Source organism: Bison bison, unplaced genomic scaffold (assembly GCF_000754665.1).
Source record: "Bison bison bison isolate TAMUID 2011002044 unplaced genomic scaffold, Bison_UMD1.0 scf7180017864101, whole genome shotgun sequence".
Classification (NCBI taxonomy): Eukaryota; Metazoa; Chordata; class Mammalia; order Artiodactyla; family Bovidae; genus Bison; species Bison bison.
The window spans coordinates 2,060,020-2,087,822 of record NW_011494673.1 but is presented as its reverse complement, the minus strand read 5'-3'; the positions used below and the strand labels follow the sequence as shown (position 1 = coordinate 2,087,822).

Below are 27,803 nucleotides of genomic sequence, written 5' to 3'. Positions count from 1 at the left end.
GCGGGGGCTGCGGGGAGGGGGCGTGGAGGAGGAGCCGAAGAGCAGCGTAGCGGGGAGGAAGGTGAGACTGGGGGAGGGGGGCCGAGAAACCCGCGCTCGGGCGGAGCCGAGGGCTCCTCGCGAAAGTGCCCGCAGCGCCCAGAAGCGTCCCAAGGCCCCGAAGCTGGGAGAAGACGTGGAGCCCTCTTGGGGGACCACGACGACTTTTATGATGACGCAATAGTCGTGCAAAATTATTCGTATATATTTAAACTCCACCCGGAAGGCAGGATCCATTCTATTAGCCTCTAAATGCACAATAGAACTAGAAATCGGGAAGGAAGAAAGGCCAAGAGAGTTTGAAAAAAAAAAAATTTTTTTTTTTCGGGCGCACGGGAGTGACAGGAGGGGTGGCGGTAGTCCCTGAGCTGGAAAGTAGGAACTCCTGAATTGAGGCTTGGTTTCCCTTCCTTCCCCTCTACCAACCCAACCCATGCTGTCCACATCATTTGCTATGAAACTGGTGACTAAGGGAGTTACAGCATCTTGAACCACTGACGCACTCTCCACCCCCCGCCCTCCTTGCCAGAAAAGGTAGATTGGGCGACTCTGGATGCTGCGGGTGTACCTGTGCTCCCCCTAGAGGCGACATTCTCTGAGGCCCCTTTACAGTCCCAGTATCCCTCGAAGGTGTTAGGTTGGGATCCCTGAGGAGTGTTACACCCCAGAGCTCAAAGACATGGCCAGTGAGCCAGGCGACAACCCCTGCCCTCCCGCCTGGACGAAGCCTGGAAACACCCATCTGTTCACTGGCCAAAAGTGCTGCTTCTAAGTTTAGGCCTTGGAGGACAGGGGAGGCGGGGATGATACACTCCACGTTGACACCACACCCTCCCTCCCCTTGCTGACGCCAGATAAATCGCTTCCTGTCATCAGTTCACAGGATCAGAAAACGCTGTGTTGAGAGGCACCGCAGAGGTCAACCATACGGTCTCCCTGAGATCTCTCTCAGATTATAGGTAAACAAATTGAGATGCAGACAGGTGAAGTGGTTATCCCAAAGGTCTCCACCTCTTTTCAGCATTCAGGTTCTGGGAACACACCGTGGGAAACGCTCAGTTGGTTATGTACTCATGCCATGCTTCCGAGGCCTCAACCCTCAAATCCCAAATCTGATTTCCATTGTCCTGAAAGACATCCTGGCTTGTCAGAAGTTCCTTGTGGAGTCCCACTGGATGTCTCACCAGACGCCTCCATCGTGTTTGAGTGTGAGTATTTACACTGCCAGCTGCTTTAGATTATGCAGTCAATCTGAAAGACACTTTATATGTACTGAACGCCCTGTTAAGGAAGGCAGTTCAGTGTCTTGAAGTCAGATCTCAGTTCAAGGCCAATCTCTGCCACTTCCTTCTAGAGGGGAAGGAAGGAGGACTTGCCTCCTTTGCCTGCAGGACCACTTCTTCAGGCAGCATTTGCTGCCACTAGAATACTGAAAGGAGTCTATTGAGACAGGTTAAGGAGCTACTGCATACTCTCAGCCGAGAGAAGACATTTGGTTTCAGCTCTGACAGTAGTCAACCCTAAAGGAAATCAATCCTGAATATTCATTGGAATGACTGATGCTGAAGCTGAAACTCTAATACTTTGGCCACCTGATGTGAAGAACTGACTCATTGGAAAAGACCTTGATGCTGGGCAAGATTGAAGGCAGGAGGAGAAGGGGACAGCAGAGGATGAGATGATTGGACTCAATGGACATGAGTTTGAGTAAGCTTCCAGGAGTCGGTGATGAACAGGGAAGCCTGGCATGCTGCAGTCCATGGGGTTGCAATGAGTCAGACATGACTGAGCAACTGAACTGACTGACCGTAGTTAGCAGTGTGACCTTGACCATGCCACTCCTCAGGGCCTCAGGTTTCTCATCTGTAAATGTGAGCTTGTCCATAGGGTGTGATCAAGGCTCACCTTTGACAACTCTAGAGCTCTTCACAATGTACTCTGAAAGATCCTGGTAAAGGCTTTGGGCCAGTTGCTAGAGACATGGGGGAGGCTTTTATGAGGGATAATGAGGTCTGTTCCAGGACTGGGAGGATGGAGGCTTCCTCCATTCAAGACTCCAGCCTCTCAGTTCTTTTGCTGCTTTTCAGAAAGGCAGATATTTACTGGGGATCCAGAGAGCTGGATGATTAGCTCCAAAACCTTGACAGATGGAAGGGTCTCTAGGTTCTGGATCCTTTGGGAGAAGTTCTGGGAATATCAGGACATTCCAAATGGGGAACTGATGTCAGATGAATCATGCAATGGTGACTTCATTGATGATGGTGACCTCATCCCTTTGGCCCATAGAAAAGCCAAAACAGACTGCCAGGAGTACTTCGAGCTCTGGGTTGATTCCACCAGTTGTATATGGAGGCAGAGGGGAGTATTATCCCAGATGCCCAGGTCAGCCCACCAATAGGTTAGCTAGAAGGACGAAACAGATCTCAACAGATAAGTACTATATAATGTGTTCAGTGCTGTAGTAGGGGATGAAGAACAGTCTTTGGGAAGTGCAGGAAGGCTATTTGTACCTAGCTCTGGGTGTGCAGAAGGGTGTCATTGGCCTGGGGTTTAATAGGAGTAAGATAAGAATGCCTGGGAAAGACAGAAAGAAGGAACAGCACGCAACTTCTTGGGAATGCTGAGCCATGTAGGGTGGACAGAATGCAGGATTAGTGGTGTGAAAGAACTGATTTGTGTTTAATTGAGAATTGTGTGGTGCTACCAGGCCATGGGCCTCTGGATGCCACGTTAAGGGCATGCGGGGCCAACCTGGGCTGGGCAGTCTGTGCACTGCACAAAGGCAAAGGGAGAAATAGGATACCCAGAAAGGCCCACGTGATACCTGCAAAGCCATGACCCTAGCCTCAGGCTGTGTACACGGGAAGAAGGGGCACTTTTTTTTTATCACAGAGGCCACTTTTGCTTATCAGACCTGTGCCTGTGGGGTGGCATCCACCCACAGAGGGACATCTTTTTAATTTGTTATTGTTGTTTATTCACTGAGTCATGTCAGGCTCTTTGCAACCCTGTGGACTGCAGCACGCCAGGCTTCCCTGTCCTTCACTGTCTCCCAGAGTTTGCCTAAACTCATGTCCATTGAGTTAGTGATGCCATCCAACCATCTCATCCTCTGTCATCCCCTTCTCCTCCTGCCTTCAGTGAGTCAGCTCAGGGTCTTTATCCAATGAGTTATTTCTTTGCATCAGGTGGCCAAAGTATTGGAGCTTCAGCTTCAGCATCAGTCCTTCCAATGAATATTCAGGGTTGATTTCCTTTAGGATCGACTGGTTTGATCTCCTTGCTATCCAGACAAAGGCACTAGCTAGGTAAACAGTGGCTCTGGCAGTAAGGATGTGATGAAGGGAGGAAAGGAGGATTTGCTGTGTGCTGTCACTGTGTACTGTGCCCAGGCACTGTCCTGGGTATTTGCTGCTCATTTCATAGGTCATCCTATTACACCCCCAAAATAACCACGCAAGATAAAATTCATAGAGAATACCTGCTGGCTTCTCTATCCAAAATAACACCCTTTGCTTGTGTTACATGTTCTTTCTGTGATAGTGTGGTTTATTTTCTTTTTCTTTTTAAAAACATTTACCTGTTGATTTATTTGGCTGCTCCAGGTCTTAGTTGCAGCATAGAGGATCTTTTAGTTGTGGCATGCAATCAAACCCAGGCTCCCTGCATTGGGAACATGGAGCCTTAACCCCTGGACCACCAGGGAGGTTCTGATCATATGGTTAAATGGTAGATGCCCTCTCCTTACACATCCTGTCCTTGACCTCCATTGATTAGCCCTGGGCACCTGACACCAGATGGGATGACCAGAATCCTTCTTGAGAAGTTTGAATTTGGGATTCAAAACTGGTACTAACTAACTGGAAGATAAGAGCCTAAAGGCAGTGAGTCATTCCTGCTTCATGTTTCAGACATTTACAAAATAGTCAACTCAAGGAAATGAAGCAACAATGCACAGAGAAACAAAAATGGAGAGAGGTGCTCTCCACCCATCCCCCTTAAAAGTGGCAGGGATGACACAGGATATTTATGAGTTCCTGATTCTGGGTATCCCTGAAACTCTGTTGTATACTAGTGGGCTTCAGTTGGTCACTTAATAAGTCCTCCCTTCCTTTTTGCCTAGATGGTGTAGATTGGTTTTCTGTCACTGGTAAAGGAATCTTGTCTATGATAGTATTATCACTGCAGTCAAGATAGATGATGTGCAGAGAAATTAAGACATTTACTCAAAGTCATGTAGCTGCTAAGTGGCAGAGCTAGCTTTCAAAATAATTGGTCTGAGCTCATACTATTTCCCATGTTCCACAGGAAGGAGGCATTAAAAGTGTTCAGTTGGAAATGACAAGTTTAGAGCTATCTTTTGAGATGACCACTCTGGGAGTGGTGTAGAACATGGATTTAGAAGGGACCAGAGTGAAGGCAGAGAAAGTGAGGAGGAGAGAGGTCAAGAAAGTCTGGATCAGGCATGGCTGTGAAAGTGAAGAAGAAGCAGGAAGTTTAGATGACCAAGTTCACAGGGCTTGGTAACACAGAGAAGGGCTGGGGTACTCTGAGGTGTCTATGTTATGATTCCATTGACATATCCCTTCTCTCCCTTTTAAATCTTCTCTGTTTTATCCTCTTTACTTCTTTAGGTTTCTTCCTAACTTTTCGAAATTTACCAATCTCCTCTTGGTGATTAAACATGTGACCAACTGCCTAAATCAAGCTGAGGGTAGAACTCCAGAAGGTCACTAAGTTTCTAAAATGTATTCGCTTTCTGTCATTTTGTTTGTGTCCCCTCACATTTACTCCAGAAATGAACAACTGGATTCCAATAGATCATTTGGTGTCACGATGCTTTGGGTTCCAAGGAATAGGAAAGTCAGCCCAAATGGTTTCAACAGCAAAGGGAATGTATGGACTTCTTTGATTGAAACAACCAGAAGTAGCTCAGGCTTCAAGTATGGCTTGATCAAAACCCTGAATCAATTTTTTTTCCTGCACTTCTTTCAGTTTTTCTCTTCTCTCTGGGTCAGCGTCCTACTTAGGTTGCTTTCTCTCTTGAAAACAAAATGGTTACACCAGGTCCAGGCCTTACCACCCGTATACCACACTGCCCAGCAGGAGAGAGAGCTTCTCTTGATTCGCTTAATACACAAAGTTCTTGGACTTCCTCTCTTCAGATTAGCTGAGTTCATCACGGTGGCCAGCAGAATGTCAGATGCTCATTGCCTTAGGCCTGGGCTACTGGCTGTCCCGGAAACCATTGCTGGGACAGGGGCTTGGAACTATCCTTATTAGGCCGGTCAGGGCCCACCCCAAGGCCAGAGTTTTATTCCCCCTCAAACTCTATGTTTCCTGCACAGTGGACAGTAGGCATGGGGGGTAATATATGCTTGGGAGGCAACCAACAATACCTATTACCCCTGGATTGTTGCCAACAGTCCAAGATTCAAGGTCTCCCCAAGCTATACTAGAAATAAAGAAAAAGCAAATTTCAAGGGAAGAGGGAGGTGAGAAGGATCCAAGTCAAATCTGTGATTTGTTTTAAATGTCAGTCAGTTGATTTGTCACTACATGAATCCAAGCTTGGTGTGTGTCCCTGATTCTTGGCTGATAGTAGTTACTCCTTTCCCCCTTCCAACTTCCTTCTTAGAGTTATCGGCAAGGAGGTAAAATGGTAATCATTCTTCTATCTGGTCCCTTTTACTTATTTGGCTGCACTTGGTCTTAGTTGCAGCACACTGGATCTTTGATCTTTGTTGCAGCCCTCAGGATCTTTAGTTGGCAGTATGTGGGATCTAGTTCCCTGACCAGGGATTGAACCTGAGCCCCCTGCGTTGGAGGCCCAGAGTCTTAGCCACTGGACCACCAAGAAAGGCCCTCCTCTGCTCTTCAATTATGCTTCTTTCCTCCATACTTGCCCAGTGTCTTCAGACTGCAGCCTCTTCACTCCCCAGGGCTCTCCTGCTTCCCAGACTCCACCTGGCCCACCTTTGTAGCATCACACTGTGTGCCATACCTATTCCTTTTTTTCTTCCTACCACTAAAACCTCCCATCTGCATCCTTTTCTCTTAGGGGTCAGATGTAATGTATTACACTATTTTTTAGCTGAGATGTTAATGGCTTAAACACTGCAGCAATTTCTTAAAGGTCAGTGGTTTCTGATGATCAGGATGATTTAAAAAATCCAATACATTGGGCTCACTGATTTCATTTCTAGTTATATTTCTAGAACACATCTAGATCTCCTTTTTTCCAGCTCGTTACATACTAGAAACTCAGAAGTAAATCCCAGCCTCTGAGAATTTTAGCTCAAGCACCCTTAATAATGTTTTCCCATCTTCATTTCTAACCATCTTTTGCTGCAGCCTAGGTCAGGAGACCAGTCATTATAACAGATGGCATTGCCACTATTGCTGAATCATAGAAAAGGACACTTCTTAGAGGCTGCTGGTACAGAATACTTCTATGATCTGGGAGTGGCCACCTCCTGTAAGGTTCAAAGGAGGCCAGATCATAGATCCATCTTCCAGAAATGAAATTAATGATTTTATTCCAGGCTTCAGTTCTAACAGTGCCAGAAAACCATCCAAGATTTGTTGATGATTATTTTTCCATAGTGGATCCTGTGGTCACTGAGTGTTATATGCGCATTTTGAATTTGGGGAATCTTCCACTTTGTAAGTCTTGGTGGGAAGAAAAAGATTACTCTTGTGGAAGCTGTTACAGACTCTTGCTTTCCTTGTCAGACTCAAGAGCTGGAGTGACTACAGTTAAATACAGAGCGCAGTCTCGCAGCTTTGGTGCTTGGCCCACAACTCAGTGCTGAATACAGGAAGTGGCACATAGGGTGGGTGGTGGTGCTGGTTGTGGTGTAATTGAGTTCCTGGTGCAGAAGTGACCACTGTATACACTGAGTGTCTAGAATTTGTTGGCAGCAACAATACCAGAAGTGGTTTTCTCATCAGAGCAGGTCCTGAGGCGTATGTTGGGCGTGGTTCCTGTAAAGACAGTCCTGAGCAGCTTCTCTAGCCTGCCACTATCCTGTGAGCCACGCATAATCCTTAGAATTTCCTTTTCTGTTCTGTTAACCACTTCCAGCTTCTGTTCCTCGTAACTCCAGCCTCCTGAGAAGACATTGGAGGACTGGATCGCTGTATTCGATGTGCCTCATGCAGTGCGAGCAGAGATTCCAACTTCTACCATACCTAAATCCCTGTTTTCAGATATTGAATGTAGTTCAGGACTGTGATTTCTGAAAGACAGGAACAAATGAGGCAAACTCTATTACTCTTTCTGCTGGAAGTACTTTCTGAATCGCAGTGCACAACTGAACCAAAGTTGACCTTAGTGGTCTTGCTGAGTTGAGGAGACTTTTCAAGACTGAGTACCAGAGAGGAGGGAGTATTCTCTTGAGTCCGTTGCTTATGCTAAGTTGCTCATTGTTCAGTTGTTAAGTGGTGTCCGACTCTGCAAACACATGAACTGCAGCATGCCAGGCTTCCCTGTCCTTCACTGTCTCCCAGAGTGTGCCCAAACTCTTGTCCATTGAGTCGGTGATACCATCCTACGATTTCGTCCTCTGTTGCTCCCTTCTCCTCCTGTCCTCAATCTTTCCCAGCATCAGGGTCTTTTTCCAACAAGTCAGCTCTTTGCGTCAGATGGCCAAAGTATTGGAGCTTCAGCTTCAGCATCAGTCCTTCCAATGAATATTCAGGGTTGGTTTCCTTTAGGATTGACTGGTTTGATCTCCTTGTTGTCCAGAGGACTCTCAAGAGTCTTCTCCAGCACCACAGTTTGAAACTGTCAATTCTTCGGCAATCAGCCTTCTTTATGGTCTAACTCTCACATGACTACTGGAAATAGTATAGCTTTGACTATATGGGCCTTTGTCAGCCGAGTGATATCTCTGCTTTTTAGTACACTATCTAGGTTTGTCATCTCTTTCCTTCCAAGGAGCAAGCGTCTTTTAATTTCATGGCTGCAGTCATGTGTCTGCAGTGAGTTTGGAGCCCAGGAAAATAAAATCTGTCACTGTTTCCACTCATGTGCAGGCACAGAGTGAAACGCCACAGGGAGTTAAATTCTTATTGAGCTCTATTTTCCAAGTTTGTGGGTGGAACAGGAGGAGGTGTCTCCCTGGGGCAACCACTGCAGCACCTCTTCACATTCCTCTCTCCTCCATCTGAAAAAGAGTTGCAGATCCCTAGGATTGTGACAGTCTATACAGAAGACTCTTTCCTCACTATCCATCCGTTTATCTATGAGTCCAACAGATAATGCTTAAATGCTATGTACTGGACTCTGTTGTTGTTCAGTTACTAAGTTGTGTCTGATACTTTGCAACCACATGGACTGCAGCACACCAGGCTTTCCTGTCCTTCACTATCTCCTAGAGTTTGGTTAAATTCATGTTCATGGAGTCACTGATGCCATCCAACCGTCTCATCCTCTGTTGCCTCCGTCTCCTCCTGCCCTCAATCTTTCCTAGCATTAGGCTCTTTTCCAGTGAGTCAGCTCTTTGCATCAGCTGGCTTGGAGCTTCAGCTTCAGCATCAGCATCAGTCCTTCCAGTGAATATTCAGGATTGATTCCCTGTAGGATTGATTGGTTTGATCTCTGGGCAAAGTGTTAAGATGAGCACAGAGGGGGTCAGAAAGAGCTTTTCCCAACTATGTCATATGGAAGCCCCTGTGTACCGTGAGGGACACAGTTGAGTGGATACACTCTCTTCCTTGCAAGCCAGTAGCTACCCTGCTTCTGGGCTTGAGCTGTGTCTCTTAGCAGAGGTGAAGCCAGTCAGGACCTATAGCAGCAAACATTAAGTCAATACTAGAGGAGCATTTGGAGAAGGCAATGGCAACCCACTCCAGTACTTTTGCCTGGAAAATCCCATGGACGGAGGAGCCTGGTGGGCTGCAGTCCATGGGGTCGCTAGAGTTGGACACGACTGAGCGACTTCACTTTCACTTTTCACTTTCATGAATTGGAGAAGGAAATGGCAACCCACTCCAGTGTTCTTGCCTGGAGAATCCCAGGGACGGGGAGCCTGGTGGGCTGCCGTCTATGGGGTCGCACAGAGTTGGACACGACTGAAGCGACTTAGCAGCAGCAGCAGCAGAGAAGCATTTGGCATCTGAATGCATCCCCTGAACTGGGAACAGGTAGCAAACATTGAACAAGCAGAGCATCTGCTCTTTCTAGGCTATCCCTGACCGTGGCCCACCAGCTGGAGACTTGGGCAGCCAGCTCCCTTAGAAAAGCTTGTGTCCTGGGGCTCCTGGATGACCTCAAGCCCACCCTCCACTTGCCTGGGGGCTTTCGAGGGGTATGACTACTGGCCTGCTCCTACCTCAAGGCAGCTTGAGGTTCTGGGAAGGGCAGGATGATTGGGGTGGTGTTTTGTGAATGAGGACACCTGTGGTTCACCTAGCATTTAACACAGCATTTGGCTTTCACAGAATTCCTCAGTAACACCCTCTCTGTAAACAGATGAGGCTTTGTGTCTTTATCCAGAGGGAGTTGGAACAGATTGTGAGCCCTTATCCAGATCACCCAGCCTGTGAGTGACATCAGGATTGAACCCTTTACCTCTGATGCTCCATCCATTGCACTTCTCATGACACCAGTTATGGCCCATGGGGGCATCCAGGGCAGAGAGAGGCCTCTTACTTCAGGGGCAGCCTGGTTCCTACCCTCAGCTACCATCCCATGATGTCCTGTGACTGCCCAGCCCCTGGGGGCATGCTCAGTAGATATTAGCCATGTAAGTTGCTCATGCTTCCCAGGTGGCTCATAAAGATAAAGACTCTGCCTGCCAATGCAGGAAGACACAGGAGACGCAGGTTCAACCCCTGAGTCGGAAAGATTCCCTGGAGGAAGAAATGGCAACCCACTCCAGCATTCTTGCCTGAAAATTCAATGGACAGAGGAGCCTGGCAGGCTACAGTATGTGGGCTCACAAAAAGCTGGATATGCCTGAGTGACCATGCTCCTCATACGTCATGTAGCCAGAATCTCAGACCACTTCCATCCACCCCCATCCCCACCTAGAAGAGATGTGTTTTGGGGATGAATACTTCCATAGATCGATTGAGGGAGAATTTCCAGGGTCTGCTTGAGTAACACTGGTTGCCTTCTAAGGAGGTTGGATTCAATTAACTTGAGGTCAGAGTTTTTCATTGTCGCTTTGTTTTTAAAAGTACTATTTATTGGGCTGCACTGGGTCTTAGTTGCAGTATGTGGGATCTAGTTCCCTGACCAGGAATCAAACCCAAGTCCCCTGCATTGGGAGCACAGAGTTTTAACCACTAGACCATCAGGAAAGTCCGGAGGTCACTGTTGTTCAAATGTTTTGTATATTCAGTTCAGTCGCTCAGTCATGTCCGACTCTTTGCAACCCCATGAATTTTGGCATGCCAGGCCTCCCTGTCCATCACCAACTCCCGGAGTTCACCCAAACTCATGTGGATCTAGTTGGTGATGCCATCCAGCCATCTCATCCTCTGTCGTCCCCTTTTCCTCCTGCCCCCAATCCCTCCGAGCATCAGGGTCTTTTCCAATGAGTCAACTCTTCTCATGAGGTGGCCAAAGTATTGGAGTTTCAGCCTCAGCATCAGTCCTTCCAATGAACACCCAGGACTGGTCTCTTTTGGGATGGACTGGTTGGATCTCCTTGCAGTCCAAGGGGCTCTCAAGAGTCTTCTCCAGCACCACAGTTCAAAAGTATCAATTCTTCTGTTTTGTATGTTAAATCACAGTTAACAAATACATTTTCATTGTGCACCAGAATACGTATGTACGTATGCATCATATATATGACAAAAATTTGACAAACAGCACTTAAGCTCACTACCTGTAATGAATTTTGGATTTTCTATTCCTTTTGGTTTTACAGCCCACACTTTGAAAAACCCTATCTAGAAGCTTTGTTTGCTGGCTGGCTGGCTACCTGGCTGGCAGCTGGAGTGCTCAGGACCACAAAGTGATGAGAACTCCTACAACTAAATGACAACAGCAACCTGGTTTTTAAAATGGGCCTGAATAGACATTTCTCCAAAGAAAATACACAAATGCCCAATAAGCACATGAAAAGATGTTCAACATCACTAATCATTAGGAAAATGCAAATCAAAACTATAATGAGTACCACCTCACACCCATTAGGAAGGCTTTTATCAAAAACACAGAAAATAACAAATATTGGTGAAGACATGGGGAAATTGAAACCCTTGTTGCATTGCTGGTGGGAATATAAAATGGTGGAGCCACTGTGGAAAATGGCACAGTTTCCTCCAAAAAGTAGAGCATTGCCATGTGATCCAGCAATTCCCTTTCTAGGTAAATACCTATAATAATTGAAGGCAACAACTGGAACAGATATTTGTACACCCACACTCAGAGGAATGTTATTCATAATAGCAAAAAGGTAGAAGCAACCCAAATGCCACTGACGACTGAGCAAAATGTGATAGGTACATACAATGGAATGTTATTCAGCCTTATAAAGGAAGGAAATTCTGACAAGTGCTACAACATGGATAAACCTTGAATACATTTGCTACGTGAAATAAGTCAGTCACAAAGGACAAATGATTCCACTCCCAAGAGGTTTCAAGAGTGGTCAGCTCTAGAAAAATGAGCATCAGAGAACTGATGCTTTTGAACTGTGATGTTGGAGAAGACTATTGAGAGTCCTTTGGACTGCAAGGAGATCAAACCAGTCATTCTTAAAGGAAATCAGTCCTGAATATTCATTGGAACGACTGATGCTGAAGCTGAAACTCCAATACTTTGGCCACCTGATGTGAAGAACTGACTCCTTGGAAAAGATCCTGATGCTGGGAAATATTGAAGGCAGGAGGAGAAGGGGATGACAGAGGATGAGATGGTTGGATGGCATAACCGACTCGATGGATGTGAGTTTGAGCATGCTCCAGGAGTTGGTGATGGACTGGGAAGCCTGGCGTGCTGCAGTCCACGGGGTTGCTAAGAGTCAGACATCCCTAAGCGACTGAACTGAACTGAACTGAGGGTGGTCAAATGCATAGAAACCCAAAGTAGTGCAGTGGTTGCCAGGAAATGCGGGAAGACGGAATGAGGAGTTAGTGTTTGATGGGTACAGCATTCTGGAGATGATTGGTGATGTCTGTCACACGACAATGTGAATGTATTTAATGCCACTGAACATTACTTCGGAGAAGGCAATGGCACCCCACTCCAGTACTCTTGCCTGGAAAATCCCATGGATGGAGGAGCCTGGTAGGCTGCAGTCCATGGGGTCGCTAAGAGTCGGATACGACTGAGCGACTTCACTTTCACTTTTCACTTTCATGCATTGGAGAAGGAAATGGCAACCCACTCCAGTGTTCTTGCCTGGAGAATCCCAGGGACGGGGGAGCCTGGTGGGCTGCCGTCTATGGGGTCGCACAGAGTCGGACATGACTGAAGCGACTTAGCAGCAGCAGCAGAACATTACTTAGTGGTTAAAATGACAAAAATTTGTTATGTGTATTTTACCACAATAAGACAAAAAAAAAAGATAAAAGGATTTTACTTTTCAAATGGGATTTCCAGCTTCCCTAAAATATGAGAACTTGTGCCCCCACGTCCCCATTCCCAGGAGACTCAGAAGGCTGAGCCCTTTAGGCAGCGATGAAACGGAGGGGTTTCGTTTTGGAGGTGTGGGGAGCCACCACTGCAAACCTTTAGCCATGCAGCTTGTAGCACATTGCTCTCTGGGAGAACTGGACTCCTTTGAAGTAACCTTCCTGCAGATGTGTGAAAAGGAGAAACTAAGTTGTAAATTCTTAATGTACATTATTTGGGGAAGAAATGTCTCTGACCCTACCTGATTCTCTACTTTATATTACCTGCCTGCCTCTTGTGGGCATTAGCTTTCTCCAGTCCCAATCACAGCCTGCTTTGCCACTGGGATGGAGTTCTTAGATTAAAACTGTATGTGTCCCCTTAGTTATCAGCAACTGAAGCAGAGATAAAGCTTTGTGGACACTTCTGATTTCCTCTCTGGGGGGACGGGTCTTTTAATTCCTCACCAAATGAACTCTCTGGCTGTAGCTTTCTCTATCCCCAGCTGGCTCTGGAAGGAGCAGTGTGCCTCACACCTGCTTTCCCGTATCTTCACACTGAGCTGAGCAGCTCAACCCTGTGGGTGGAGCTTCGGCAGGTGCTGCCAGGGCCAGACCCTGAGTCTTCAAACCTGCCAGCTCTGGTACCACATCTCCTTCCACCTCTGTTCTCATGTTCTTGTCCAAGCATCCATGCAGTCTCGACCTGTCATTTACTTAAAGCCAGACTCTCCAGCTTTCACCACCACCAGGCTAATTTTTCTAAACCCGGGTTTGGCCAAGTCACATCCCTACTCAAAACCTTTCATGGGTCTCCTTAGCCTCATGTCCCAGCCCTCAGTCTGACATTTCAAATCTTCCCCAACTGAGCTCCGACTTTCTAGACATCGCTCACTCCCACTGCCACTGGAGGCCTGTCTGCTGCTGCTGATCCAATCTGTTCTCTGCACTCAGACCTCCTACACATTCCCAGCACAGTGCCTCTGCCCACAGCGTTCTCCCTGTCAAAAGACTCTCACTTTCTCTTCCTGCTTCTCAAGTGTCTGTCCTTCAATCCCCATCCGTGCCTCTCCCTCCGAGGTTGACCCTTTACCCAGAGGACCACTCCTTCTACTGCAGTCTGCAGTCACAGCCTGTGTCCTTGGCTTGCTCTTATTCCTTCCTATGTTGGGTCCAGGTACCCTTCCACGTTTCTGAGCCAGAGTCCTTCTGGAAACCCCAACGCATTGCTTCGAGTCAGGTATCCCTAACAACTTGATTGATTCTTATCTATTTGGAAAACCCTCCTTCATGAATATACCAACTTGCTACCTTTTCCAAGTGGTGGTGATGGTTTAGTCACTAAGTCGTGTCTGACTCTTGAGACCCCGTGGACTGTAGCCCACCAGGCTCCTCTGTCCATGAAGTTCTCCAGGCAAGAATACTGGAATGGGTTGCCATTTCCTTCTCCAGGGGATCTTCCCGACCCAGGGATAGAACCTGGGTCTCTTATGTGGCAAGTGGATTCTTTATCAGTTGAGCTACCAGGAAAGTGACCTGCATCTAAAGCATTTGTTGTCACTAATGGTGTGTTTCAAACCACCCGCTACATAGCTTAATGGTTGCAGAACAATTCATTATAAAAGAGCCCATGGTGAACTTGGGAGGGAGGGATTTAGGCATTGGATCCCTTCATTTGCTTAGCCTTTTTCTTTTTTTTACTATATATTTATTTGGCCATGTCAGGTCTTAGTTGTGGCATGTGGGATCTTTAACTGCAGTGTATGGGACCTAGTTCCCTGATCTGGGATCGAACCCTGGCCCCCTGCACTGGGAGCTTGGCGTCTTAGGCGGTGGACCACCAGCGAAGTCCTCACCTAGCTGTCTTGGAGCTGCTGATTGCTAACAGGCCACCCTGTAGTGTGACTTCCTGTTGACCTGTTGGTCCCTCCTATGACATCGTGGGCTTGGGAGGCAGGGCTGGTGTTTGCTTGTTCTCTATCTCTAGTGCCTACATGGTGCCTGGCATGTAGTAGATGTTCAGCAAATATTTGTCCAAAGACAGAAAAGGGGACCCCCCCCCTTTCCACATATTAAGTATTTTAAACCCCCCAGAGGAGTCCTTATTTTTCTGAATTTCCTCACCCACTTCCTGGGCCCTGCAAGTTGCCCCGGGCACCCTTCCCTTGCTCACTCTGTCATCTCTAAGTGTCTGGAGGCCCCGGTTTGGTGCTGTTTGTCCTTAAACCAGGGAGCCCAGACCTGGACACATGACCTCTCAGACTTACAAATCCCAGCTGGAATGAGGAACAGTAGCATCAGGGTCTGGACAGGGTTCCAGGCTGACAGACACATTTGGCCCCCCAAGCATGCCTGCTTCCCCTCCTCCCTCTCGTGGTGACGAGGATTCTCCAAGGTGCACACAGGCTCCTGTAGGTGAGGACTGGCGAAGAGAGATTTCCAAGCCCACACTTCCTCTAAGGACACCTCTTATGCCTATGAATATAAAATCATCAGCTTTGAAATGTCTTCTTCCCCAAGGTCATAAGGAGGGGTTTCTGGGGGTGCTGGTAATGTCCTTGTGCTTGACCTGGGTGCTGGTTACTGCATGTTTGCCTCATAATAATTCATTAAGCTGTATACTTTTCTGAATGTGTGTTATAATTCACGATAAAAAAAAAAAAGTACTCCCCCCACCCCAGCCTCAAGCCTTTAATCCAATCAATTCATGTTTAACGAGTCTGCATCCAACCCCTGCTAGAGAAGGAGATTTTTGTCCTCAAGGAATTTCCTGGAGGAAGCAAGGTAACTGGAGCATCAAAAGACTGTGAATTATATCTGGAAAATAGGCCATGCTGTCATTTTGAGGAGGAGTCCAGAGGTCAAGGAGGTAGTGGGACTCACATTGGGCCGAAGATGTAGATGTGATTTAGTTAAGTGGAGAGAAGCAGAGGAAGGCTGTTTAGCTGAGGGAACTGTGTGATCACAAGCTATGTGAGTTAGGTAGGGCTGAGCCTGCTGTGTCTGGGGGGCAGTGAAGAGACCTTGGTATTGAATAGTTTATGGGAGTAAGACCATCTTGAGAGCTTTGTGTGCTGTCCCCTACCAAGTACGGGCAGGACAGATGCCACTTACAGTGCAAGTCTGCCTCGTGGGACGGGAGAGTCCTGTGCCCTCGTGCAAGAGCAGACACGTATGTTTCATATTTCTTAGCTCCTTTTCATTGTTTTGTTTGAGCCACAGGCTCATGTGAGTTCATAATCCCCATCCCAGACAGACTGGAAGTTACATCAGCCAGATGCATTATACGGGCAGCTGCGTTCCTGCGGAGACACTTGCTCAATCCCTGACTTCTAGCCCTGCCCCACCGTGCAGCTGCTTTCAAGTCCCAGCACCGAGAGACTGATTAGAAGTGGGAGTCCCAGAGGAGGTATGAGAACTCAGGACTGCAGTTTCAGGGACTGTTACAGGCTGTGAGATGACTCCACCTCACCCCCACAGCCCAAGAGCCCTGAAATTCCAGGACTTCACCTCCCATCACCAAGGATATGGCTGGCCACCTGAGATCATGGGTGAATATGCCGTGAAGCGCTGGGAGGTTCTCAAGCTTCTTGCAGGGTTACTAAGTTGAATACAAGGAAGCAAGACTAGGACGTGTTTCTACTTACTTTTGAGAATGGAAATCAAAGCAGTCTCTGTACATATACAGAGGGACGATGATGATGCTTAAAGCAGAGGAGAAGAGCTAGGTATAAAGCAGTAGCAGTCTAGTAGTGACGCTGATGATGACGGGAACTGCCAAGCATGATGATTAACTGTGTGCTTAGCATTATGCTGAACACTCACTTCTTTCATTTAAGCCTCACAATAATCCTATGATGTGCATGCTATTATTATTTCCACTGTACAGATGAGGAAACTGAGCCTTCAAGGCATGAGCTGATTCCCCAAAGTCATACAAATGTTAAGTGCTGAACTAGGATCTCAATTCCAGCAATCTTGCTCCAGAAGATTACTTACACTGTGGAAGCCAGTGATGCCCCCTTTGAGCCCTGTCTGGACTTGGAGAGGATGTCCTCGCTTATGGACCAGAGCATGCCAGCACCTGTGGCCAGCGTGCCATTCTTAGAGACCATCTGGCACATTTTGTTTGCCCTGGTTTCTCACTAGACAACTTTTGCATTTGGCTTCCCATGTGACTCACATACAGAGAAAGAGGGCCATGACCTGCCAGCTTGACGGCTGTATCTTTCATTAGTAAATTAAGAAACTGGCTGCCTGGGTTCACACACGCATCTGTCTCTGATGGTTTGGTTAAGGTGGGCCCACCCCAGAGTTGAAGCCCACCGTGTGCCAACTTAATTGAGATTCTGGGTGTGCAAGCACATCCCCCAGCCCAGGCCTGTGTGCCAAGGAAATTCCTCTTGGCCTCCTTTTGGCGGGCTTGGCTCGCCTTCCCCAGTGACAGCCTGGCTCTTTCAATTCGAGCTGCCAGGTCAGACTGAGAGGGTCGTCTGCAGAAAGAAGGAGGCAACAGTGCCAGGTTCCAGTAGGTGTTCCAAGTTCCACATTCTGCCTGCAGACTCCGGCACCAGAGCAAAGGCTGGCCCTTGGCAGGGGGGCTGGTAAGGATTTGTCTGGTACATTTTTTTCTCTATACACTTAACCTGCAACTTCCTGCATCTCCCACTCTCTGTCTTTCATTTACAGTGGCTCTCAAAGCTGGTGATCAGCAGGGTTACCCAGAGAGCCTTAAAAAAAAATTTAATGGACTTGTCTTATTTAGGAACAGAGAATGTTTTGCTGTTTACTTACAAAAGCGCAGTTTAAGAAAAATTACATCCTAAAATAATGGAGAATGGATGGGCTAAATTATTTTCTTTTTAACTTCCGATGACAGTTTGCAAAGTTGAACCCAAAGTCTTGGTCTTTGTCATGAACATGGGTATGTTTTTCCGACAAGCTTTGGTGAGTGGTACATCTTTCGGGGACAGCATTTTTTTTTTTTTTCCAATTAAAAAAAACAGGTAACATACAGTCTACCCTCTTAACAAAAAATTTAAGTGTACAGTACTAGCTATATACGCATTGTTGTATAGCCAATTTCTAGGACTTTTTCATCTTGCATGATTGAAACTCTATACCCATTAAACAGCAACTTCCTAATTCCCCACCATTTAGCCCCTGGAAACCATCATTATACTTTCTGCTTCTATGAATTTGATTCTTAAGATGCCTCATTTAAGTGTAATCATGTAGTATTTTTCCTGTGACTGACTTGTTTCACATTGCATAATAATGTCCTCAAGGTTCATCTATGATATAGCATATGACAGAATTTCCTTGTCATATTAAGGCAAAATTATATTTCATTGAATGTATATACAACATTTCCTTTATCCATTCAATCATAAATAGACATTTAAGTTGCTTCTACCTCTTGGTTATTGTGAGTAAATCTTCAGTGAACATGAGAATGCAAATATCTCTTTTGAGATCCTGTTTTCAATTCTTTTGGGTAAATCTCCAGAGGTGAAATTGTTGGATTATATGGGATTCTTTAATCCATTTTGAGTTGATTTCTGTGTAAGATAAGGGTCCAATTTAATTCTTTTGCCTGAGGATATTTAGTTTTCCTGGTACCATTTGTTCAGAGAAGGCACTGGCGACCCACTCCAGTACTCTTGCCTGGAAACTCCCATGGACAGAGGAGCCTGGTAGGCTATAGTCCATGGGGTCGCTAAGAGTCGGACACGACTGAGCGACTTCCCTTTCACTTTCCACTTTCATGCATTGGAGAAGGAAATGGCAACCCACTCCAGTGTTCTTGCCTGGAGAATCCCAGGGACGGAGGAGCCTGGTGGGCTGCCATCTGTGGGGTCCCACAGAGTCAGACACGACTGACATGACTCAGCAGCAGCAGCAGTACCATTTGTTAAAGAGATTGTCCTTTCCCCATTGCGTATTCATGGCACCCTTGTTGAAGATCATTTTATTGTGTTTGTGTGGGTTTATTTCTAGGATCTGTATCCTGTTATATTGGTCTCTCTACTAGTACTATACTGTTTCAATTACTATAGGTTTGTAATATGTTTTGAAGTTAGGAGTGTGACGCCTCCAGCTTTGTTCTCTTTCAAGACTGTTTTGCTGTGAAGGATTCCTTGTGGTTTCATTTTAATTTTAGGGTTGTTTTTTCTATTTCTTAAAAAAAATGCCATTGGGCATTTGATAGAGATTGTATTGAATTTGTAGATCGATTTGAGTAGTATGAACAGTATTAAGTCTTCTAATCAACATAGGTTATCTTTCCATTTATTTGTGTCATTAAATTCTTCCAACAGTAATTTGTAGTTTTTAGTGTTCAAGTATTTAGCTTCCTTGGTTAAATTTAGTCACAGTATTTTGTTCTTTTTGATGATATTATAATTGGAATTGTTTTCTTAATTTTCTTTTTAGATTATTCATTTTAATATTACAGAAATAATTGATTTTTGTATGTTGATCTTGTATGTTTCCAATTTTGATGTCTTTCTCTTGTCTAATTGCTGTGACTAGGACTTCCAATTCTATGTTGAATAAAAGTGGCAAGAGTGGGCATCCTTGCCTTATTCCTGATGTTAGAAAAATAGCTTTCATTTTTTCACTGTTGAGTATGAATGATGCTGTGTGCTAAGTCGATTCAGTCGTGTCCGACTCTTTGCGACTCCATGAACCATAGCCCTCCAGGCTTCTCTGTCCATGGGTTTCTCCAGGCAAGAATATTGGAGTGGGTTGCCATTTCCTTCTCCAGGGGATTTTCCCGACCCAGGGATTGAACTCATGTCCTTATGTCTCCTGCATTACAGGCAGGTTCTTTACCTCTAGCGCCACCTGGGAAGCCAGGTGGATGATGTTAGCTGTGCACTTTTCATATATGACCTGCATTATATTGAGGTAATTTCATTCTATTCCTACTTTGTTGGTTGTTTTTTTATCATGAAAGGGTGTCTAACTTTCTCAAATGCCTTTTCTTCATCTGAAATGATCATGTGATTTTATCTTTCATTCTATTAATGTGGTATATTGCACTGATTGATTTTTGCATGTTGAATGATCAATTGTATGATCATTGATTTTTATATGTTGAACCATCCTTGCATTCTAGGGATAAATCCCTCTTGGTCATGGTGTATAATTCTTCTAACATGCTCTTGAATTTAGTTTGCTAATATTTTGTTGAGGATTTTTACATCTGTGTTCATCAAGGATATTGGGCTGCAGTTTTCTTTAGTGTCTTTGGCTTTGTTATCAGGGTAATTATTGTCGTTCAGTTGCTCAGTCATGTCCAACAATTTGTGACCCCATGGACTGCAGCACACCAGGCTTCTCTGTCTTTCACCATCTCCCCAAGCTTGCTCAAACTCATGTTCCTTGAGTCAAGGATGCCATCCAACCATCTCATCCTCTGTCATCCCCTTCTCCTCCTGCCTTCAATCTTTCCCACCTTCAGGGTATTTTTCAGTGAGTTAGTTCTTCTCATCAGGTGGCCAAAATATTGGAGCTTCAGCTTCAGTATCAGTCCTTCCAATGAATATTCATGGTTGATTTCCTTTAGGATTGACTGGTTTGATCTCTTTGCGGTCCAAGGGACTCTCAAGAGTCTTCTCCAACACCACAGTTCAAAAGCATCAATTCTTTGGTGCTCAGCTTTCTTTATGGTCCAGCTCTCACATCCATACATGACTACTGGAAAAACCATAGCTTTGACTATATGGACCTTTGTTGGCAAAGTGCTTTTTAATATACTGTCTAGGTTTGTCATAGCTTTTCTTCCAAGGAGCAAGCATCTTTAAATTTCATGGTTGCAGTCACTGTCTGCAGTGATTTTGGAGCCCAAGAAAAAATGCTGACCTCTTAAAGTGAATTTGGAGGTGCTCCCTCCTCTTCCATTTTTCGGAAGAGTTTGCAAGGAGTTGACATTGATTTTTTAATTTTTTTTTTTTGGTAGGGTTCTCCTTTGAAGTTACCTGGTCCTGGGATTTTTTCACTGGGAGGTTTTGATTACTGATTCAATCTCCTTACTTGTTATAGCTATGTTCAGATTTTCTATTTATATTTAGTCTCGGTAGGTTGTATGTATCTTGGAATTTATCCATTTCTTTTAGGTTTTCCAATTTGTTGGCATATGGCTGTTCATAGTAATCTCTTATAATCCTTTTTATTTCTGTGGCACTGTTAGTAATGTCTCCTCTTTCATTTTTTATTTTATTTGAGTCTTCTGTTTTTTTCTTAGTCTAATTAAAGGTTGTCAGTTTTATCATTTCAAAAGCTCTTAGTTTTATTGATTCCCCCCCCTCCATTTTTCTATTTCATTTATTTTTGCCCTAATTTTTATTATTTCCTTCTGCTAATTTTGGGCTTAGTTTTTGTTTTCCTAGTTCCTTAAAGGTATAAAATTAGGCTGCTTATTTGAAAATTTTCTTCTTTTTTTAAAAAAATATGTATTTTTGGCTGTGCTGGGTCTTTGTTGCTGTGAGCAGGCTTCCTCTGGTTGCCGTGTGCGGGCTTCTCATTGTGTTGGCTTCTCTGGTCCGTGGAGCACAGGCTCTAGAGAGTGCAGACTTCAGTACTTGTCATGCACCGGCTTAAGTCATCATGAGGCATGTGGAATCTTCCTGAACCAGGGATAAATCTGTGTCTCCTGCATTGACAGGCAGTTTCTTAATCATTGGACCACTAGGGCAGTCCTTTCTTCTTTTTACTTGTAGGCTTTTAACACTATAAACTTCTTTCTCAACACTGCTTTTGCTACGTCCCAAGTTTTGGTATGTTGTATTTCATTTTTGTTTGTCTCAAGATATTTTTTAATTTCCCTTTTGATGTCTTCTTTGAGCTACTGGTTGTTCAAGAGCATTTTAATTTCCACATACTTGTGAAATTTCCATTTTTCCTTCTGCTACTGATTTCTAGTTTCATTGCATTGTGGTCAGAAAAGATGCTTGGTATGATTTCAGTCTTTTTCAGTTTGTTAAGACTTGGTTTGTGACCTAACATGTAATCTATGCTGGAGAATGTTAAAATTGTACTTGAGAAAAATGTGTATTTTGCCGCTGTTCATGGAATATTTTGCTATGTCTGTTAGGTCTGTTTGATCTATATCATTGTTACAGTCCTCTGTTTCCTTATTGATCTTCTCTCTGGATGTTGAACTCTTACTGTTATTGTGTTCCTGTCTATTACTCTTCAGTCCTGTCAATGTTTACTTCATAGTAGTCTGATGTTGGGTACGTATCTATTTATAGTTATTATATCTTCTTGTTGAATTGACCTTTATTTTTATAAAATGTCTTTCTTTTAATCTTAGGACAGTTTTTTACATGAAGTATATTTTATATAACTTAAGTACAGCCATTCCTGCTCTCTTTTGGTTACCATTTGCACAGACTGTCTTTTTCTGTCTTTTCACTTGAAAGTAAAAAGAATATGTGTTTCACAGCCTATGTGTGTTCTTAAAGTGAGTCTCTTGGAGACAGCGTAGGATTGGATCTTGTTTTGTTTTTAATTTCATTTAGCCACTCTATAGCTTTTGATTATGGAGTTTAATCCATTTACATTTTAAATAATTACTTGTAAAAGAAAGATGTGCTATTGCCGGTTTGTTCATTGTTTTCTGTCTTCCAGCATTTTTTGTCCCTCTCCTGCTGTCCCCATGTTTCACCGATTTGTTTTAGAGACATGATTTGGTTGGTTTTTCAGTTTTGCTTGTGAATCTGGATGTCCATTGCCTTCCTCAGATTTGAGGAGTTTGGAGTCATTATTTCTTCAAATAAGCTTTCTGCTCCTTTCTTTCTTTCTCCTCACCTTCTGGGACTTCCATAGTGCATATATTAATCCATTTGATGGTGTTCCATATGTCCCTAGACTTTCTGCACTTAAAAAAAATTTTGCTTCTCCAATAATGGATACTTTCAAATGGCCTATCTTTGAGTTTGCTGATTATTTCTTCTCCATAATCAAGTCTGTTGTTGAACACCTCTAGTGAATTTTTCAATTCAGCTATTATATTCTTTAGCTTCAAATTTTCTGTTAGGTTCTTTTTAATATTTTCTGACTCTTTATTGCTAGTCTTATTTTTTCATATGTCATTTTTAAAATTTCCTATATCATTTGCCTGGGCTCATTAAGTATCCCAGAGAGTCTTTTTTTGTTTCTTTTCCATTATGGTTTATTACAGAATATTGAATATAGTTACCTATGCTATACCATAGGACCTTGCTGTTTAACCATGCTATATATAATAGTTTGCATCTGCTAGTCCCACACTCCCAGTCCAGCCCTCCCCTGCATCCCATCCCCCTTAGCAGCCACAAGTCTGTTCTCTATGTCTGTGAGTTTGTTTCTTTTTTGTAGATAAGTTCGTTTGTGTCATATTTTAGATTCCACAGATAAGTTATATATATATGTCTTTCTCTTTCTGACTTACTTTGCTTAGCATGATAATCTCTAAGTCCATCCATATAGCTGCAGATGGCATTATTTCATTCTTTTTTATGACTAAGATTCCATTGTATATATGTGTGTGTGAATATATATATACCACATCTTTTTTCCATGCATCTGTTCTTGGACATTTAGATTGTTTCCGTGTCTTGGCTTTTGTGAATAATGCTGAAATGAACTTAGAGGTGCAGGTATCTTTTCACATTATAGTTTTGTCTGGATGTGTGCCCAGGAGTGGGATTGCTGGATCATCTGGCAACTCTAGTTTTTGGAAGAACCTTCATACTGTTCTCCATAGTGACTGCACCAATTTACAGTCCCACCAACAGTGTAGGAGGGCCCAGAGAGACTTAAAGATATGGATTCCCACGCAGACCCTACTGGCAGAGCTTCTAATTCAGTATTCTGGAGTGGGGCCTAGAAAGCTGTATTCCTGAAAGGCCCACAGGTGATTTATACGTACATCTAGGTTTGGAAACCACTTCTAGTTAAAGGATTAGCGTCAACCTCTCCCACCTCCAGTTCTCTCCAGGGTGCCACTATCTGTCCATGAGTATTGTGTCTCTTTGTATCATTTGAGGCACTAAAGACCTTTCTTTTTCTAGGCAACCTTCCTGGATTGAATCCTGTTTAACCACAAGTTTCTTATGACTCCCTCAGCCCTCTCCAACCTGAAATGTGCCTACACTTTCCATTTTTGTATTAATTTGACCTTTCCATTCTCTCCACTTGTTATCTATGATTGAGCCATTGCTGGCTGGAAATCTTTTGTCTTGATTGTCTCATATTATTTGATGACAAAAAGGTGATGAGTGTAGTAAAAATGGAACTCTGGGAACCCAAGTTTGAGTCTGATTCTACTAGGGTATGACCTTGGACAAGTTGCTTTCCCTCTCTGGGCTTCAGTTTCCTCATCTGTGACATGAGTCATGAATAAATGGTCTCTGTGATCCTTCCCTTTGGACCCTAACTCTATCCTTCCTCCCCTCATACACTCCACAGCTCAGAAAGTGGAGCTCCAGAAACACACCTGAAATTCTGCCCTAAGTCAGAGGAACCAGAGGTCCACCAGTTCTTCCTCTACCTCCCTTTCCAGGAGCAGCCATGGCCCTGAGTGATGTCGACGTGCAAAAGCAGATTAAGCACATGATGGCTTTCATTGAGCAGGAAGCCAATGAGAAGGCAGAAGAAATAGATGCCAAGGCTGAGGAAGAGTTCAACATTGAGAAAGGACGCCTTGTGCAAACCCAGCGACTGAAGATCATGGAGTATTATGAGAAGAAAGAGAAGCAGATAGAGCAGCAGAAGAAAATCCAGATGTCTACCTTGAGGAATCAGGCAAGGCTGAAAGTCCTGAGAGCCCGAAACGACCTCATCTCAGAGTTGCTGAATGATGCAAAGCTGAGACTCAGCCGGATTGTGACAGACCCAGAATTTTACCAGGGGCTGCTGGATAAACTAGTGCTCCAGGGTCTGCTCCGACTGCTGGAGCCTGTGGTGATTGTACGCTGCAGGCCACAGGACCACTTCCTGGTGGAGGCTGCAGTGCAAAGAGCCATCCCCCAGTACACCGCAGTCTCCCACAGATGTGTGGAAGTTCAAGTTGACAAAGAGGTGCAACTGGCTACAGACACAACTGGAGGTGTGGAGGTCTACAGTAGTGATCAGAGAATAATGGTTTCTAATACTCTGGAAAGTCGCCTGGATCTCTTATCCCAGCAAAAGATGCCAGAAATACGAAAGGCCTTGTTTGGAGCCAATGCCAACAGGAAGTTTTTTGTATAAGCCTCTGGAAAGTGAAGCTCCTGTTGAACTTCTAAGCCGTAAAAGCATAACCTATTAGGGCAAAGCAAACTGGTAATATCTCCTCCTCTGTTTTGCCCTGGGATTAGTCTATCTTTATGAAATACTCTCTGACTAGCTAAAGGCATTATACTTTGGAATAAAGCCTGACTTAATGCTTATAAATCTAATTCCATTTTATCTATACATTCTAGAGCTCCTGGTCAATTCTACAGTCTGGGCTGAAAGAAATAGAGACATCTGCTCGTTAGCTCATCTTTCAGCTGAGATGTGAATGGTAATCTTGATGTATGCGTCTGAGTGTCCTAAATTTCTTTAATACGCATTTGAAGTGTGTTTTTCTTTTTTTGTTTCAGCTTCTTGTTCTTATTTTACTTAATAAGGTTTAGACCTCTTTTTCAAGGAGGGCCTGGCAACCTACTCCAATATTCCTGACTGGAGAATCCCATGGACAGAGGAGCTTTGTGGGCTACCGTCCATAAGGTCGCAGAGAGGGGGACACGACTGAAGCGACTTAGCATGCACGCCCACACAGAACTCTTTTTCTTGTGTAGAGGGTCAACTTCATGGGCGTATGATGAGTGCAGTCACACAGAGCTCCATGCTCAGAATTGCCCAGCGGTTGGGGTCTATGACAGAGGATGAGATGGTTGGATGGCATCACTGACTCGATAGACATGAGTCTGAGTGAGCTCCAGGAGTTGGTGATGGACAGGGAATCCTGGCGTGCTGCAGTCCATGGTGTCGCAAAGGGTCAGAGACGACTGAGTGACTGAACTGAACTGAACTGAGGTCTAATGCTCGGTAGCTAACCGTCTTGAAGTTCTTACTTTTATCTTTGAATGTGTGCTTTATAAGTGAAGTTCAGTAGGACTTCAGTGCACGTGCCAGGGGCTTGGGCCCTGGCTCATGTGTGCAAGTACTAACTCTTAAAGTCTACTCATCTCTCTGGGATGGGTTCTTGAGCACCCACTTCTCAGCTCCCTGGTACTCCAAGATCCTGCCTTCCTCTCCCTCAACCAGTGAACACTAGTGCCCTCTGCCCCTAGTTAGGGCCCAGTGTGTGCAGGGAAGGTCTGTATCCTTCATAGAAGCTTAGGGCTGGACATAATGGTGGCCCAGGTTGGCAGCTCCATGGCACATCCAGCAGGGAACTTGATGAGCATGGGTTTCTTACCCACCAGATACTGAGCACATCTCAGTGTGGAGGTCATGACCCTGGGATTCACCTGCCTACTGTGAATTGGATCAGCTAGCCTATTGGAATGGGAGATGCGTGGCTTGACTTCCCTGACACTTGGCAGAACACACAGATTTGGGGACTGGTGGGAAGGAGGGCATAACGTTTGTTAGGGTTGATCTCTGGGTCAGGAAGATCCCCTGCAGAAGGGCATGGCAACCCGCTCCAGTATTCTTGCCTGGACCACCTCCATGGACAGAGGAGCCTGGAGGGATCCATGGGGTCGCAAAAAGTCAGACAAGACTGAGCAACTAAGCGTGCATGCACTACATGTTGTAGTTTCAGAAACAAATTTGCTTTTCTTAGAGTCAGTTCCTCTTTTCTGAGAAGGAGTCCATTTGGCCCAGCTCAGATCAGATGTCCATCTCCAGTCCAGTTGGTGTCTAGGGTCAGTTCTATGAGAAAAGGGTGTCTTTGTTAGCTGGACAGACTCCTTAAAAGATGTCATCTTTGTGGGCCCTTTTGAATTGCAAACTCAGTCATTCATTGAAAATTTTCTGAATGCCAGGAATGAGCTAGGCCCTGTGCTGGCTGCTCGGCTGCAAAGACCATCTGGCCCTGTTCTTTCACTAGTTACGGACCCATTCACAGACGAGAACTTGGTGATGAAACAATGCAGAAGTGCTGTATACAGCATGCTGTAGAAATACAGTAGTAGGTGGAAGGAAAGGGCCACAGAAGGCTCTGGGGTGTTGGCAGTTGAACTGGGGAAAAACTTCAGGTAAAGGTGGGAGTCAGGGGTGGGGAGAGCATTTGGAAAGTCCCTGAGATGTGTAAAAGCAAATTGTGTTTGAGGACCTGTGTGTAGTTCAGTGTGATGGAGTGTGGGAGTGACAGGAAGTGACGTGGATGAGGCTGAAAAGATGGACAGAGCCTGATTACATGGTGCAGTGTGCCCTGCTCAGGAAGTAGATGAATGTGGGTAGGGGAGGCAGGGTGTAGGTGATGAGGGGTCACTGAAGGACTTTATTTTAAATATTTGACCAAGCTGCTTGGCATGCGGGGTCTTAGTTCCCTCACCAGGCATCGAACCCACGCCCCCTGCATTGGACGGGTCTTAACCACTGGTCCGCCAGGGAAATCCCAGAGAGCTGGACTTTCAAAAGATTCTTCTAGCACCACAGTATGTGGAGGACAACATTGGAGAAAGGGAGAGACTGCAGGCAGGGGCCCTGTCAGAAACTGTTCATCAGCCCAGGTGAGAGATGACAAATAATCTCCCCATCTTTTTGGTGAGGTAGGTTAAATTTTTTGACACTACAGGCTGGAAGAGGTCAGAGTCAGTGACCTGTGTCCTACCCACTCTCAGCTCCCTTCCTTCCATCCCAATAAAACCTTACACTTGTCCAGGGCTTGAGACTTTCCATCACAGTTTCACACCATCTGACAAGCCCCATGGGACCCCCCCCCCAGCCCACCCTCTTCTCTCCCAGCCATCATTCCTGGCCCAGCAAAGAAAGCATTCCCTTTCCAGCTGCCTGAGCCCCCTTCCTCCTCCCCTTCTGGGGACTCTAACCCCACTTCAAGCTCTATAACCCAGGAGTGTCTGATCCCCTGGCCAACCCCAGTTCTGACCCTCTGAGTTGGCCTCAATCCATTATTGGGGCCCCAATGATCATCCATGTCCCCCAGATTGACATGAATTCATCTCCTCTGCAAATTCGTTGTAATGAAAGGTTTGGGGGAAAGT

The 27,803-nt window shown here is 45.1% G+C and overlaps 2 protein-coding genes across 2 annotated transcripts in view; one reads left to right on the top strand and one right to left on the bottom strand.

Moving 5' to 3' along the window:
* RHOQ (ras homolog family member Q) overlaps window positions 1–276 on the bottom strand; it is a 40,951-nt gene extending 40,675 nt beyond the window's left edge. Inside the window, exon 1 of the mRNA XM_010838654.1 lies at window positions 3–276. Within this exon, the coding sequence (XP_010836956.1) occupies window positions 3–276 (274 nt within the window). The remainder of the gene's footprint in view (window positions 1–2) is intronic.
* Window positions 15–25,172, top strand: ATP6V1E2 (ATPase, H+ transporting, lysosomal 31kDa, V1 subunit E2). Its single transcript, XM_010838632.1, has 3 exons — window positions 15–61; window positions 1,061–1,247; window positions 24,073–25,172. The coding sequence occupies exon 3, from the start codon at window positions 24,175–24,177 to the stop codon at window positions 24,853–24,855; it is 681 nt and encodes a 226-aa protein (XP_010836934.1). The 5' UTR covers window positions 15–61; window positions 1,061–1,247; window positions 24,073–24,174; the 3' UTR covers window positions 24,856–25,172.
* Window positions 25,173–27,803: the final 2,631 nt, after the last annotated feature.